Genomic DNA, 14,392 nt, shown 5'->3' on the forward strand with positions numbered 1-14,392 from the left:
ATGAAAATCTCAACATATTTTCCTTTGGTCAATGGGCTATGGATTGGGTTGTGGTTGTACTTGGGTTTGGGTGGTGACTGTGTCGGGGGTGGCTGGGTCCTATGTTGAAATTTAGGTGGTGGTTGTGCTGAGGGTTGGGTGGTGATTGTTGTATGCTCTCTGGTAACACAATGGTTAAAACTAAAGAACTTGGTTCATCAGACATGTGCGATAGGCAAGTCACAGTCATATTTTGTGACTTGTGACTTAAGGAGGTTGAGCCAAAAAATGGACCGATGACCTATTTCAACCAAGCAGGGTGGCAAAATTTTAAGAGGAAGTTCAAGGAAATGATAAGAAGGGAGTACGATATGATGTAATTTAAGAACAAGTGGGATCATTTTAAGAAAGGTTGAAAATTATGTAGGAAACTAAAATGGGGATCCACGAGCTTTGTTTGGGATTCAGTGAAATAGAGATTAGTTGGTTCAAAGGTTAGGTAAGCTAAGAAATTATTGTTACTAACTTATCCAATTATTACTTATTTTTCCATTCTTTATCCTACTAAGTTATTTTAAGTAATAAACTTGTTTGTATGTTGCAAGTAGTGTCAACCACCAAGAAATTCAAATTTAGTAGTATTGATCCTGACCTTCTGGAGAAATTGGACTGTAAGTTCAGTGGAGTTGTTGCAAAAGGCACTCATGAGTTCACCTCAAGTGAGCATGGGTTTGCAAGCATACTAGGGACTTAGAGACCAAGCAAGTAAGTGGGTTCGGAGAAGGCCCCAACCGGAACTAAAGGGAGCTGGAGTCCACTTGCTTATCAAAGCATCTTAAAGTGGAGAAAAGGAAATAAGAAGGAGCTTCTTTTGTCAAATGCAAAATAATAAAGCTGATGTATGAATACACAATCCATGGTGGCACTTCTTAGATAACATTTTTTGAGTTCTGGAGACATCCTGAAGTTTGTGGGGATAAGAGTTGTTTCTAAACTCCATGAAGTTGTTGGAGGATCCAAACCACAGAAAAATATTCATGAAGATGCCTTCCCAACTGTTTGGTTGATTATTTATGTTTTTTTATGGACAACACAAATAATTGATTTTGTTGAGTTATTGTTTAGTGGCTTCGATTTTTTTTCATTCATTTAATGGGATATCTGTTTTATATGTTTTTTTACTAGATGAACAATTTATATGTTGCTCTAAAATTATTATTTCTCATTATACATTGTCTTTAGATTTTATATGTTCTTTTAATGTTGTCTAATTCACACATATTACCCAAACTTACCACTTCTTTAGCATTGACTCACAAAAAGAGCCAACGAAGAAATATTGTGGCTACTGTATGTTTCTTCTACGAATGCTAAAACTCATACATCGATTGAACTCCATGCATGACATCCACTTATATTTGTTATAAATGGGTTTGAAAGCTAGTACATGGACACCCCACAAGATTTACTAACATGTTTGGTATGACACAACCTATATTTATGGATCTGCTTGATGAACTACATAGCCATCATGGACTCCAAGACTCACCAAGAATAACAATAAGAGAAGTTTTAGCAATAACCCTCTATATTTTATTACAAAATTAATTTATGATATGAGCGATGAAGCGATTACAACATTCATTAGAGAAAATTAGCAGATATTTATCAGTGGATTTAAAAGCTCTTGTTTACTTGTTAAGATAAATTATTAAGCCAGAGGACCAAAATCTCAGGATGATTCCAACAAAGATTACAGATTACCCACTGCATAGGCCATTTTTCAATATAAATCCTTTTAACACTTTAAAATTGGAAGTCAAAACAGTTTTTGTGCTTAACATAGCTTTATTTAGTTTTTTATAACTTTATTAGAGTGATTGACGACACCCACGAAGATGCACGTGTATCCAATAATGAAAAGGTCACATTTATTAGACATTGTAGATCACCCACACAAAATGTGATGATCTTATGCGACTTCAACTTGTGTTTTATTTTTGTGATAGTTTGTTGGGAATGCAGTGCACATGATAGTCATATTTTTTATTTTCTGACAAAAAATCAAAGACACGAATTCCCTCACCGACCTCGAGGTTTGTTAAACTATCAACCACTGTGATTTTTTTTCTTTAAGTTTGTTATTAATATTGTATTTAAGATAGTAAAATATTACTTGTTCGATCATGGATATCCCCTACAAAGGGGGTTTCTAAAGCCACTTCTTGAAAGGAAATATCACATTTCTGATTTCAGAAGATCCAACAATGTTGCTCAGGGCAGGAAAAAAATATTTTCCAAAAGTTACTCCCCCTTAGATGGTGTATGGAAGAAGAAATGAATCATAATGTGTGATATGTCAATGTATCTATTTTTGAAAAAAACAACATATTATTGTGGCTACAATGATGCTCCACAACTATATTTGATGAAATCATTATAAGATGATGTTGACTTCAGCATAGTTGATGATGACCACTTACAGGTCCCACCAGAAGCTTTTGATTATCACATAGGACAATCTATATCACAGTTAGAATTGGAATCCAAGGAAAGTGTCACTCAGGATGATAAAGGTGTCGTATAAATGGTTAAATTTGGAGAGTGTATTACTGATGCCATTATTGGATGTTGATTGGACAACTCTTATTTATTTTACAAATTCTATATTTATTTTATGTCACTTATATTATTGATATTTTTTATTTTACAATTTTCTCAATGTTTGTCATATTTTTCCATTTGCATTTAATTATTTTTTTGGTGGGTTTGAAAGGTCCGTGATGAGACATTTGAGCTTACGGGTTCTTCTTAATGTCCTATAAGTTGTTGTTGGTTAATATCACATGTGATATCCTAATGAAGGAAACCAATTTTCTCTCTTCTTTTCATTGCAGTGGTTTATGAGGACATTCTGGATGGCCATTTTTGGTGTTATGCAAATGTGACATCGGAGATTGGTTTTAAGTTGGTTAAAGGCAACCAAGAAGTCATCTTTCGATAAAATCTACTATTTTCTTGTAGTCATAGATTCATTTCTTGGAGTAGTATGTTCTCTGAGACCTTACGCCTGTACATTACTATAAATAATTACTTTTTTTTATCAATTTATGTTTATTTATGGAATGCATTTTCTATTTATTTCCTTTTCTTGTATATTTTTTATAAGTTTAATCTTTTGTCATGAATAATGAGTTCTCTTTTGAATTTTTTAGGGAAAATGAGCTCGTGATATTCAAAAACCTTTAAACCACTGCCCTGGTGGTATTGCAGACTGCTGACTTCCCAACTAATGTCACATCGAACACATAACCATGGGAGATAGTTCTATAGGTGGAGTAACACAAATAAGTGTGACTTCTTCTGGTGGGGAGACAATCTGATAGATTCCACTATCGATAGTGATCAGGGTGGGATGGTATCCCTGGAAGATGATGTTGCTTGTTACATATGCACTCTACATTTTAAATTTAATATTATCATCTTTCTAATTGTAATTTTATTAGTTTTTTTTAATAAAATCTTAATACTCACTTTTATGCGAGGCTTATATTCTAATTTTTTATGATTTTATGAAATGATGTTTTTCATTTTAAGTATCAAATATTTTGTTATGACAGTTCCATTGCAAACATTATTACTACACAAAGGCTAAATGGTCATTTATCTAGAAACAGCTTCAAAAAAACTATTTTTCAATAGCACAATCCAAACAATCAACCAGCTTAGCTAGATCAGCTGCTGCTCAACTTCTTATCTAGATCAGCTGTTTATTAGTAGCTTATCAATAAGCTGCAGGTGCCCCAAACAGACACTTAAACACATTGTGACAAAGTATGAGTGAAGTGTTAGAGGGGCTTTGTCACCTATTACTGAATATTATATGCTTAGATGGAAGATCTTTTGTATTACTTATTTGGTCTTCAAATTGAAAATCTCTTAAAAATCACTTACCCCGAACAAACACTTAATGTTGTAATTGAAATTATTTTTATTAGGGAACCCCATAGTAATTTTTATCAATTCTAAAAGAAATTTACAGAGGAAGGCTAGTGGGTCTGTTGGCACTATTTTTGGTTGGAGGAGTTGCCCGTAAGAAGCTGTCAGTCACCAGAATCAAAATCCCGTCGCCTGCTTCAGAAGGAAGTTTTAATTTCCATATATATTTAGTTTTAGCAAAATATGAAATCAAACTGACCCCATATTTTTCATAGTTTAAATGAAAGAGCATTGTACCTCAAATCATGTATCTTTCCCGAAGGAAAAACACAAGACTTGAGGATGAGGCTCAATCAAATAAACTAAAAAATCTATGACATCCTTTTGGTCTGCGAAACCTTTATATTTGACGACAAGTTTCCTTATTTAACATAAAAGATTAAATAGGGTTTATATTAAGATGGGTTCGGACATGCTTCCTATAAGGGCAAGCCCCTATAGTAATTACATCTTAAATAACCGAAGTCACCTCATAAAACTCTCGATAAAAATAGGGAAATATTATCTTCAAGGAACTTCAAAGGGTAGGACTCTTCAATGAGATCGGACGTAGATGTGTGAATAGGGATTGGTTCAAATTTGGAACATTTTATTGTAGAATCCAAAGGAGGAAGAACTAGGAAGATCCAGAGGAGAACCCCGGTGACTTTCCAAGCTATCCTAATGTTTGGTTTTAGTTTTGAGGAGAAAAATTTAAGTGTTTCATCCTGCCAATTTTATTAGTTAGGGCTTACATTTGTGTGAAACGATCACACAAATAGCCTGGAAGATGTGAGGATTTAGGTCGTGACAAACGACAACCTCAGAAATTATTACTTGTTTTATAAGAATAAAAAATAAAAAAAGGTAGGCCCCAAATTTTGCTAGGTGTTTTTCTTCCAAGAGAAATGAAGAAAATGCATAAAAAAAAAAAACATTAGTCACACAAAACTCGGCGAACACCAAGACCTCAAGTAAATTCTTTCCCAACAAAAAAATAAAATTCATTTGTGAAAATTAATCCGCCTATTATTCACTGTTGAAGTATTCACAACTTCTAGCCACCAAGTCATTTCCAAATAGAAGAACCTTCAAAATCGAAAGCCGTTCTCTTAGGAAGATCTCGGGCGGAACCACCGCTGCTCTGCAGAGCGGACAACAAAACCGGCCAAGGTCCAACCACCGGTCAATGCAAGCCACGTGGAATTCATGGCAACAATTTCCAAGCTCCCGAACGTGATCCTTAGGCTCTATGAACTGAAGGCAAATGGAACAATCCGGGGCAGACCCAGCCATCGTTGATTTTCTTTTTCTCCTGAGGAAGCTCTGGTACTCGATAACAGGCAGCTTCTTCTTGACAGACTGGGCAATAGAAGTAGCTGACGGCATGGAAATGCCGACGGACATGAGTAAGAGCTCCTCATTCTCCCATGGCGTCGGATCTCTTTCGAAGGATGGGTTGAGACCGATACGATGCAGGAGGAAGGAGATGGTATATTGGATGAGGTCGATAAGGTAAAGGAAGGAGATGACTGATCTTGGGATCATTCTAAGATGAAGAAGAAAAGCTTGTTCGTCCAGTTATTAATGGCTATGAAACCTTATATAGAAGGGAAAGATTACAGAGGAAAGTTTCCCTAAACCAACTACTGACTATCTCTGCTGCTTTCGCTAAAAAACAAAAAATTAATAAGAATAATGAGAAAATTTTGTCAAAACATGATGAATGCATTTTAAACTGTTAAGATAATTTTATTAATGACTAATCGGATGTTATTTATAAGCAGATATTATTTGAAGTTGACGCTTTCAACTTTCTACGTTGCTTCGATTGTATGATATTTTTATGTGACAGCGAAAATTTGTGCTTTTAGTTCATTAAAATAATACCAATTCTTTTTTATGCGTCATCGACCATGTTCTTATTATAAATTTTTGCACACTAATTTAGAGCAATATATATATTATAGGGATTGTTTGATGTGTTTGATGTTGATCCTTTTAACTTTCTTCTTGGCTTCGTTAAAAAATGTTTGTGTGATTTTTGTTCGCTATGATAAGGCATATATATATATATATATATATATATATAGATATATATGGGTTTAGCATATACTCAACTCAACTTGAATCTAAGAGCTCAACTTATTCATTGCATATGCAAAAAGTTTAATCAAAATCTAATATGCATTGAAAAAAACTAGTGTGAGCCTGACTCATAATTCCTTTAACAATGAGACATAATTGTCATTTACGTCAAATTTGAGCAAAGTTAAAGCCAATTTTGGATCAATTTCATGTTAGCATGGTTACCGAAAATTTGTGCTTCTAGGTCATTAAAATAATACCAATTCTTTTTTATGCGTCATCGACCATGTTCTTATTATAAATTTTTGCACACTAATTTAGAGCAATATATATATTATAGGGATTGTTTGATGTGTTTGATGTTGATCCTTTTAACTTTCTTCTTGGCTTCGTTAAAAAATGTTTGTGTGATTTTTGTTCGCTATGATAAGGCATATATATATATATATATATATATATATAGATATATACACAATCAAGTTATGTCTTGTCAAATTTTAGCATCTGTTTACTGACAATGCAAACATGAAATTGATCCAACTTGAATCTAAGAGCTCAACTCATTCATTGCATATGCAAAAAGTTTAATTTTTCACAATCAAGTTATGTCTTGTCAAATTTTAGCATCTGTTTACTGACAATGCAAACATGAAATTGATCCAACTTGAATCTAAGAGCTCAACTCATTCATTGCATATGCAAAAAGTTTAATTTTTCACAATCAAGTTATGTCTTGTCAAATTTTAGCATCTGTTTACTGACAATGCAAACATGAAATTGATCCAACTTGAATCTAAGAGCTCAACTCATTCATTGCATATGCAAAAAGTTTAATTTTTCACGATCAAGTTATGTCTTGTCAAATTTTAGCATCTGTTTACTGACAATGCAAGTGCAAATAGAGAAAAATTGGTAGTTAGACTCATCTAATTAATTACGATCAAAATGCTTATTCATTTTTTATTTAATTATTCACAATATATTTTTTTAACATTATTTATTAATTCAAAGAGTTAAGATAATAAAACAATATTTACAAAAATCCAATATAGCATGGTTATTAAATTTATTTGCAATGTAAAGTGGGTTTAACAAAGTGGTCATGTAATTAATTGTGTCGCCATATAAAAAAAATCACCCAACAAATTCATCAACAACTTTATAAAACATTTAGTTCAAGATATGAAGGTTTGTCAGCATATCTATTTGATATTAAACCAATATCTTTCACTTGAACTTAACTGAACTCTTGTTATATGGATCAAAATAATAACAAGTCACCCAAGTTTATTTAAATTACTAATAAGTCTTTTTCATTTTCATAGTGAGCATTACACAGTAAAATTATGTAAATTTACTTATAGTTTTGGCATATTTCGTTTATCAAGTGTTAAAGCTTGAACAAGGCGTATAAATAAAGTGCCAAGCGATACGTCTAAGCTAAACCAAAATCTCACCAGTGGAGGGTTCAAGGCTATTGAATTTGTTAAAATTATTAATATACTGAGTTCAAAATCCATAAACAAGATAAAATCAATAAGGCGGGCCACCTAAGGTCGATTCATTTAATTATACTCACTCAAAAGTGATTTAAGCAATTTTCTGACATTGTCAATGCTGCTCGATGTAGTTACTCACCTCTACTTCCTCGACTAACCAAAAGTTAGAATGCAATTTTCAAGTTTTCCATTGTACAAAAAATACTAATAAAGTTAGTAAGCAATTTCTAGTGAACTCATCCATCACTTAAAGCATGACATTTACCCATTGTAACAAATTAATCACATAAAACTATTATAATTTTAATTATTTGTTTCAATGTAGCATTTCTTGAAGGAAAGCATCCCAACCAATAATAAAGGGTCAAATGGTGAACTAAAAGAAAAAAGATATATCTGCCCAAATGTTGAACATTTGTCAATTTTATAAAATCTTAAAGCTTCTGTTAATAAACACTTCTTTCTATCATCTTTCATCTAATTTTGTAGTTATCATTATTTTTAAGATTTTAATCTTATGAATAAACTTAATTTAATTATCCCCTTGCACAAGGAAAACAAAAATAGAAGTTACGAACTAGAAGTCAAACAGTAGAGTTGCAAGAAAAAACATGAATCAAGTTTATGAATCAGAATGATCTCATCACTAGTGCACTACTCAATTAAAGAAGAAAAATACTTACTTGAATGATCCCAATATTTATAAGTATGTCTACGAATCACAACATAATTATAATTTTTTTATAATTGATCTATATGTTCTTTGATCCATTAAAAACCATCAAGCCTATTTTCCGTAGCCATGAAGTCGATGAGCGCTGACTTTGACATCTAATTGATTAAACTTACTTCTTAAGGAGCAATTAAAATAATACTTTGTTTAACAGCCAGCTAACAATAGTTGTAACAAAACAAGTGAAACCTCCAAGAAAGTTTGAATTCTAACGTTTCAATGTACACAAGGGAAGAAGGATCCAATCAACTATTTGTATTATTTCTAGACAATAGCTTTAGTAATATAATATTGATACAATAAGATGTAAATTATTTTTTGCTATTTTAAAAGAGTTGTCCTTGGAACACTTCCTCATTTTTTCTCTTTCAGTAAAAGTTTCAATATTTGGTTCATTAGGCAATTCATCACTTAAACTTTCATGATAAAAAAGGTCTAAATTTTTTTTAAAATTAAGTGAGATTTAGGTAAAAGAAACATGAGCGTTTGTAAATAATATTTTTAGAATTTAGTATAACTTTTTGAAGTCAAAGATAGAGAGAAAATTATGGCTTTATCCATGCTCAATCACAATCTAAAGGAGGTCTTATTTAGACATGTAATCAATTAGTTGCACTTAAAGACTTTAGTGAACTAAATTAATCTAAATAATAGTCATTATTATTAAGACTATAATAGTTATTGTAGCACTTTGAATTCCTATCAGTTATTAGATTTGTTAGGAATTTTTTCTTAGTGAATTCTTAAGGATATTTAAGGTTCGGAAAAAAATTCTAAGCACAATCTAGAAGTTATGATAATATAATCTACATCTCTAACAAAACTTGGACCACACACCATGACCATCATTAGTGAGAGAGAAGATCTAAACATGTAAAATTTTAATTCAATTAAAAAGATCAAACCACGTGTGTTGCAAGATGTTGACCTCACTTTTGCGAGGACTCACTGTACCTACAAGCACATTATCCTTGACAAGGGTTGTGCTTTCTATGACCCTAGGTACCACTGTAACCATAAAATTCATCTTGTGGGTGCGGCCTACCCAAATTGATCCATAGACCCACTAAAGGACTCGCTAACCCCACTAAAACCAAAAATCAATCCTAAACCCTAACATAACTATTTGACCCCAAAATTTGGTGGCACCTTAAGATGGTCAAATCTAATTGGCTCTAGCCCAATTTTGCTGAAATTTGGACGAATTGACCATATTAACATCCATATGACCATCTTCTAACCTAATCATGACATCACACCATCTGTGGGATCCAATTGACACAATGTGGTCAACCCCCATAATTCACCTAATTAATTTAATTTATTAATTAAGTCAATTATTAAATTCCCTTAAGGCCTAAGCCTTTGGGTTAAGACCAACCAAATAAGGGTAGCCCAAAAAAAATGGAATCCTAAGCTTAAGCCCCTGACCCAATTGCCTTGGCCCAATACACATGGGCTAGTCAAGACCCATTGTGACCCATCATGACATGTGGGTGACACAAAAGACATAACTAAGCTAAGTTCAAATACTAGAGGAGAAAACCACATACTTAGCCATGTCACCATACACTAGGCATCTGAGGCTTGAACTCTTTGACCAACTTTTAGTGAGCCAAACTAGCCTTTAGGGAGCCTGGACCAGACCAAATATAGTCTTGGCCACCCACCAAAAGGCTCCCCAATAAAACCAAGCTCTCTCACATCCATTTCTCTTCATATTTGACATCACCATGTTCAAGACATGGAGAATTGTAAGAGCTCCTTCCCCACTGCCAAAAGCTTCCCAAACTCTCTGAATATCCTTTATGAAGTTACCTAAGTGTCTCCATCTCAAGCCATGTTGCCCCCACCTCTCCCATGACTACAAAAAAGGGAACCTATATTGCTCTGGTTGCCTCCTTTGTTATAACAGGAGCGGGGATTGTCAACCAGCAAACTCTCAAAGGTTCAATCACCCTTAAGCCTCCTCCCATCAGCATAGCCCTTTTGCTTCTATGCCCGATTGTTGGATGACTCTGGTTTGATTTCTGAAGAGTTAATAAGGCCTTTCTCGTTGGAATTGTAGTTGTTTACTAGTTCCAAGAGATCCATAAAAGTTCTTGGTTTGAGTAGGTTTAGGTTTGTCGGCACTATTTTGGTTTGGAGGAGTTGCCCGTAAGAAGTTGTCTGTCACTAGAATCGAAATCCCCTCACCCACTTCGGAAGGAAATTTTAATGTTTAGAAAAAATATGAAATCAAACTGACCTCATATTTTTCATAATTTAAATGAAAGAGCGATGTACCTCAAACCATGTATCTATCCCGAAGGATGAGCATAAGACTTGAGGATGAGACTCAATGAAATAAACTGAGAAATATCTGACGTTCGTTTGGTCTGTGAAACCATTTTATTTGCCAACAATTTCCCTTATTTAATATGAAGAATTAAATAAGGTTTACATTAAGTTGGGTTCAGATGAGCTTTCCATAAGGGCAAACCCCTATAGTTAATTACATCCTAATGATCGAAGTCATCTAAGAAAACTCTTGAAAAAAATCAAGAAATATTATCTTCAAGGATTTCAAAAGGATTGGACTTTTCAATGATATCGAAAAAAGTGGTGTGAAATGGGATTGGCTCATGGGATTGGCTCAAATTTAGAACATTTTGATTTTGGAATCTAAAGGAAGAAGAACTACGGGATGTCATGGATCCGGAGGAGAACCTTGGTGACTTCCCGGTCTATCCTATTATTTGGCTTTAGTTTTGAGGATAAATTATTTAAGTGTTTCAGCCTGTCAACATTTGTTTAGGGCTTACATTAAAGTGAAACAATCACACAAATAGCCTTGGAGATGTGAGGATTTAGGTCGTCACGATCGACAACCTCTGAATCCTAAGACGAGTTAGGGCTTATATTGTACAACATAGTTGTACAACGGCATACAGATGAGGTGAGGATTTATGTTGCATAAGTAAACAACTTGGAAATCCTATGGCTTGGTTGTTTAATTCTAAGGAATCAATTAGTTTAGCTCGTGAAGTCACATTTGCTTTTGAAGATGGCCGTGCTGCCCACCATGCTAGCTCCAAGCTCCTTGTTGTGGCGAGTTTAAGTTTTATAGTTTGTCAAGTTATGATGTCAAATCAGACGGCCTTATGGTTGTAGTTCCTTAAATTTTATGGGGGACGTTAAAGTTGATTAGAGTGATACCGGTTAGGATCCTACAGTTCCCTTGTTTCGACACCACTATTTTCCATTGGATTCACTTAGTCCAAATGAATTTACTAAACTCACCTTAATGAGTTCCATAATATCATTTAAACTGTGGGAAGCCTTGTTAGCAACCGTAGGTTACCTCCTCTTAGGGGTTCTTGATCATCTGATAAAGATGTCTTAATTTAGTTGAAATTATTGTTTTTGTGATGTTTGTGATTAAATTTTGATTTGTTTTATATTTTGAATGTTGTGGCAGTGAATTATATCTAGGTTGATTTTAACTTTAGTTTTATGGCTATCCTGATAGTCTTAGTTTTCATGCAGGGTAACATTGTTGTTTAGCATACAGGTTTGTATTAACATCAAAAGTACAATATGAAAGTACAAGAAAGATGGCGCTTTAAACTGTAAAAGCATACCTGGCGAGTCTTCTCGTTCCACCACCTAAAACTCAAAATGCTTGTCAGAGCATTTTATATGAAGCAGGAAAGTAAAGTTTTGGCGACCTACCTAACCCTAGGTCATATCTTGGTGGGTCCCTATTAGTTTGATTAAGAATGATTTTGTTAAGCAAAGCACATTAATTTTAGTAGACCTCAGAGGTATCCAACAAGTTTGGAGAAAGAAGCAGGTCCATGCTTCCCTCTCACAACCTGGTGAAAGGCCTCGAGCTCATTTAAACTTATTGTGTTGCTTAAGTGTTGTTGGAACACTTAGCCAAATTTTGGTCCTAATTGGGCTTGCGGTGTTTTAAAGGTGTTAAATTTTTGTTATGTTTTCTTTTCTAATCCTCTTTTAATCACTCTTGATTTAGATTAGATCACTACTAAGCCCTTTAAACCTAGGTGAGTGTCTTAAATAATTTTGAAAAGGTTAAGTTTTAGGTGATCATGATTCATTATTTGAATTTCATTTGAACATCAAATAGGGGTATTAAATTGATTATTATTTACTTCAAAATTCATAACCCTAAGTCCTAGGTTCATTTAATTTTAATAAACTTCCAAATTTTAATAATTTAGAAATTTATTAATTTATCCTTTTAATTAGAAAAGTTGGTTTTTACCAATTAATCCCCTTTTTAATTTCAGTCATCCAAACAAGTTAATTAAGATCATAGGTTGCACATTTTTCTCTTTGAATTAAGCATAAATGTTAATTAAGGCCAAATTCCTAAAATTACACTTTTCCCCCTAAAGCTCTATTACTTCATAATTTTTCAAATTCAATTTAAATGACTTTGGAATTTTTATCCCACCTCACTCATGGGTCGCCTTATTCATGAGTCAATTAAGACATGAGAAGAGAAAATGTGATTTTTTAAAATTTGATAACTTGACCAAGGCAAAGCTTAATCCTTTGAAATTTTTGTTGGAGCTAGAATTAGACTAGACAACCATTTGGACAAAATTTCATGATTTTTTTAATTTTATTAGAATTATTATAATTATTGTAATTTATGGGGTACTTATTAAATATAAAATATTTTAAATGAGGAAAATTAAGTTTTACATTATTGAAGAATCTCCCTGAGGTCAGAGAATCCAAAAAAGCAAATTTTATATTTTTCTGATTTTTCTTTGATTTATAAGAATTATTTTAGTGAAAATCCATTTTTTAGCCTTTAAAATTATTTTAATCTTCAAAATACAATATCTTTATTTATAACATCAGGAAAAATATTCCAATTATTTTTAAGTGCCTAGAAAATAATTTAAAACATCTTCATGAATTTTATTATTTTTGTGATTTCTATGAATTTTTAATTATTTTAAATATTTAAAAAATAAGCTAAAAATGAAGTTTTTATTTTAAATACCATTTTATTTTTATAAAATTCCCCGGATCACAGAGAACTCTAAACACAAGTTTTCATATTTTTTTTGAGTTATGTTTTGATTTTTTGAAAATCATTTTAGTGCCAAAAAAGATATTTAACTTGGAAAATCAACTTAGGCCATCAAATGAATTCAAAATGCTTTGAAATTTATATGGAGAGTTATCTGGATCTTAAATAACAGCAGAGATCAAAAATCAAGTCATTTTGATGTTTGTGTTTTCCAAAATTAATTACCTTAGTGTTTTAGGGTCTATGAAGATTAGGTTCATTTTAATTGACTTGACTCATGAGAAATTTCCTAAGGATTTTTTGGTCATAGTGAATCTACCAAAATTTTCTTTGATTTTTCTAACCAACATGATGATTATTATGATTAATTTATGCAAATAATAGACATAAACTTGAAAAATATGAATCTTTGTTTAGAGGTCTCCTCTGAACTTTGAAAAAAATCAAGAAGTGTTCCCTTAGACAGAGGCTACAACATGCCAAAAATTCAAGCTATGGTGATATGTCTACATGCATGAAGAGTTAAAAAACTCCTAACACTAATTCATTTTTTAAAAATAAAATATTCATCAAATGGAAATAAATTTTGATTCACATTATTCTCCTATGTTCAGTGAGGAAGAAGGTATTTTTATTTTATTTTTATGATTTTTCTACACAAAGTTATGTATTTTTGAATTTTTGGGGATTAAATAAATAAGAAAAGGCCCTATTTTTTCTACTTATCCATGTTAACCTCATACAGGTTGAACAGGACATGTGTCGCTGCCTGATTGGGCACCAGCTAGCTCATTTCTCGTCCCTATCGGACCGCGCTACGTCCGACGCGATCAAGGCTGCCCGATTGATACATGCTCGATCTGACGGTCACGGGTCATTGTCCCAAATGAACTGGACCCAAAAATCATCCATTTTAAAATGATAATATCTCACTTGATTCTCAATGAAATTGAGTAAGGTTTTTTTAAAATGCTCGTATTGACAAGTCAAACACATCCATGCGGTTGATGAACCCTTAAATTGACTTTATATTCATGAATAATTAAAAGAAGCTTGGTTTAG

The 14,392-nt window shown here is 32.8% G+C and overlaps 1 protein-coding gene across 1 annotated transcript; it reads right to left on the reverse strand.

Moving 5' to 3' along the window:
• Positions 1-4,986: 4,986 nt before the first annotated feature.
• Positions 4,987-5,364, reverse strand: LOC110038212 (E3 ubiquitin-protein ligase ATL4-like). Its single transcript, XM_020742982.1, has one exon. It carries the CDS (start codon positions 5,362-5,364, stop codon positions 4,987-4,989), a length of 378 nt encoding a protein of 125 aa, XP_020598641.1.
• Positions 5,365-14,392: the final 9,028 nt, after the last annotated feature.

Source organism: Phalaenopsis equestris, unplaced genomic scaffold (genome assembly GCF_001263595.1).
Source record: "Phalaenopsis equestris unplaced genomic scaffold, ASM126359v1 Scaffold232186, whole genome shotgun sequence".
Lineage (NCBI taxonomy): Eukaryota > Viridiplantae > Streptophyta > Magnoliopsida > Asparagales > Orchidaceae > Phalaenopsis > Phalaenopsis equestris.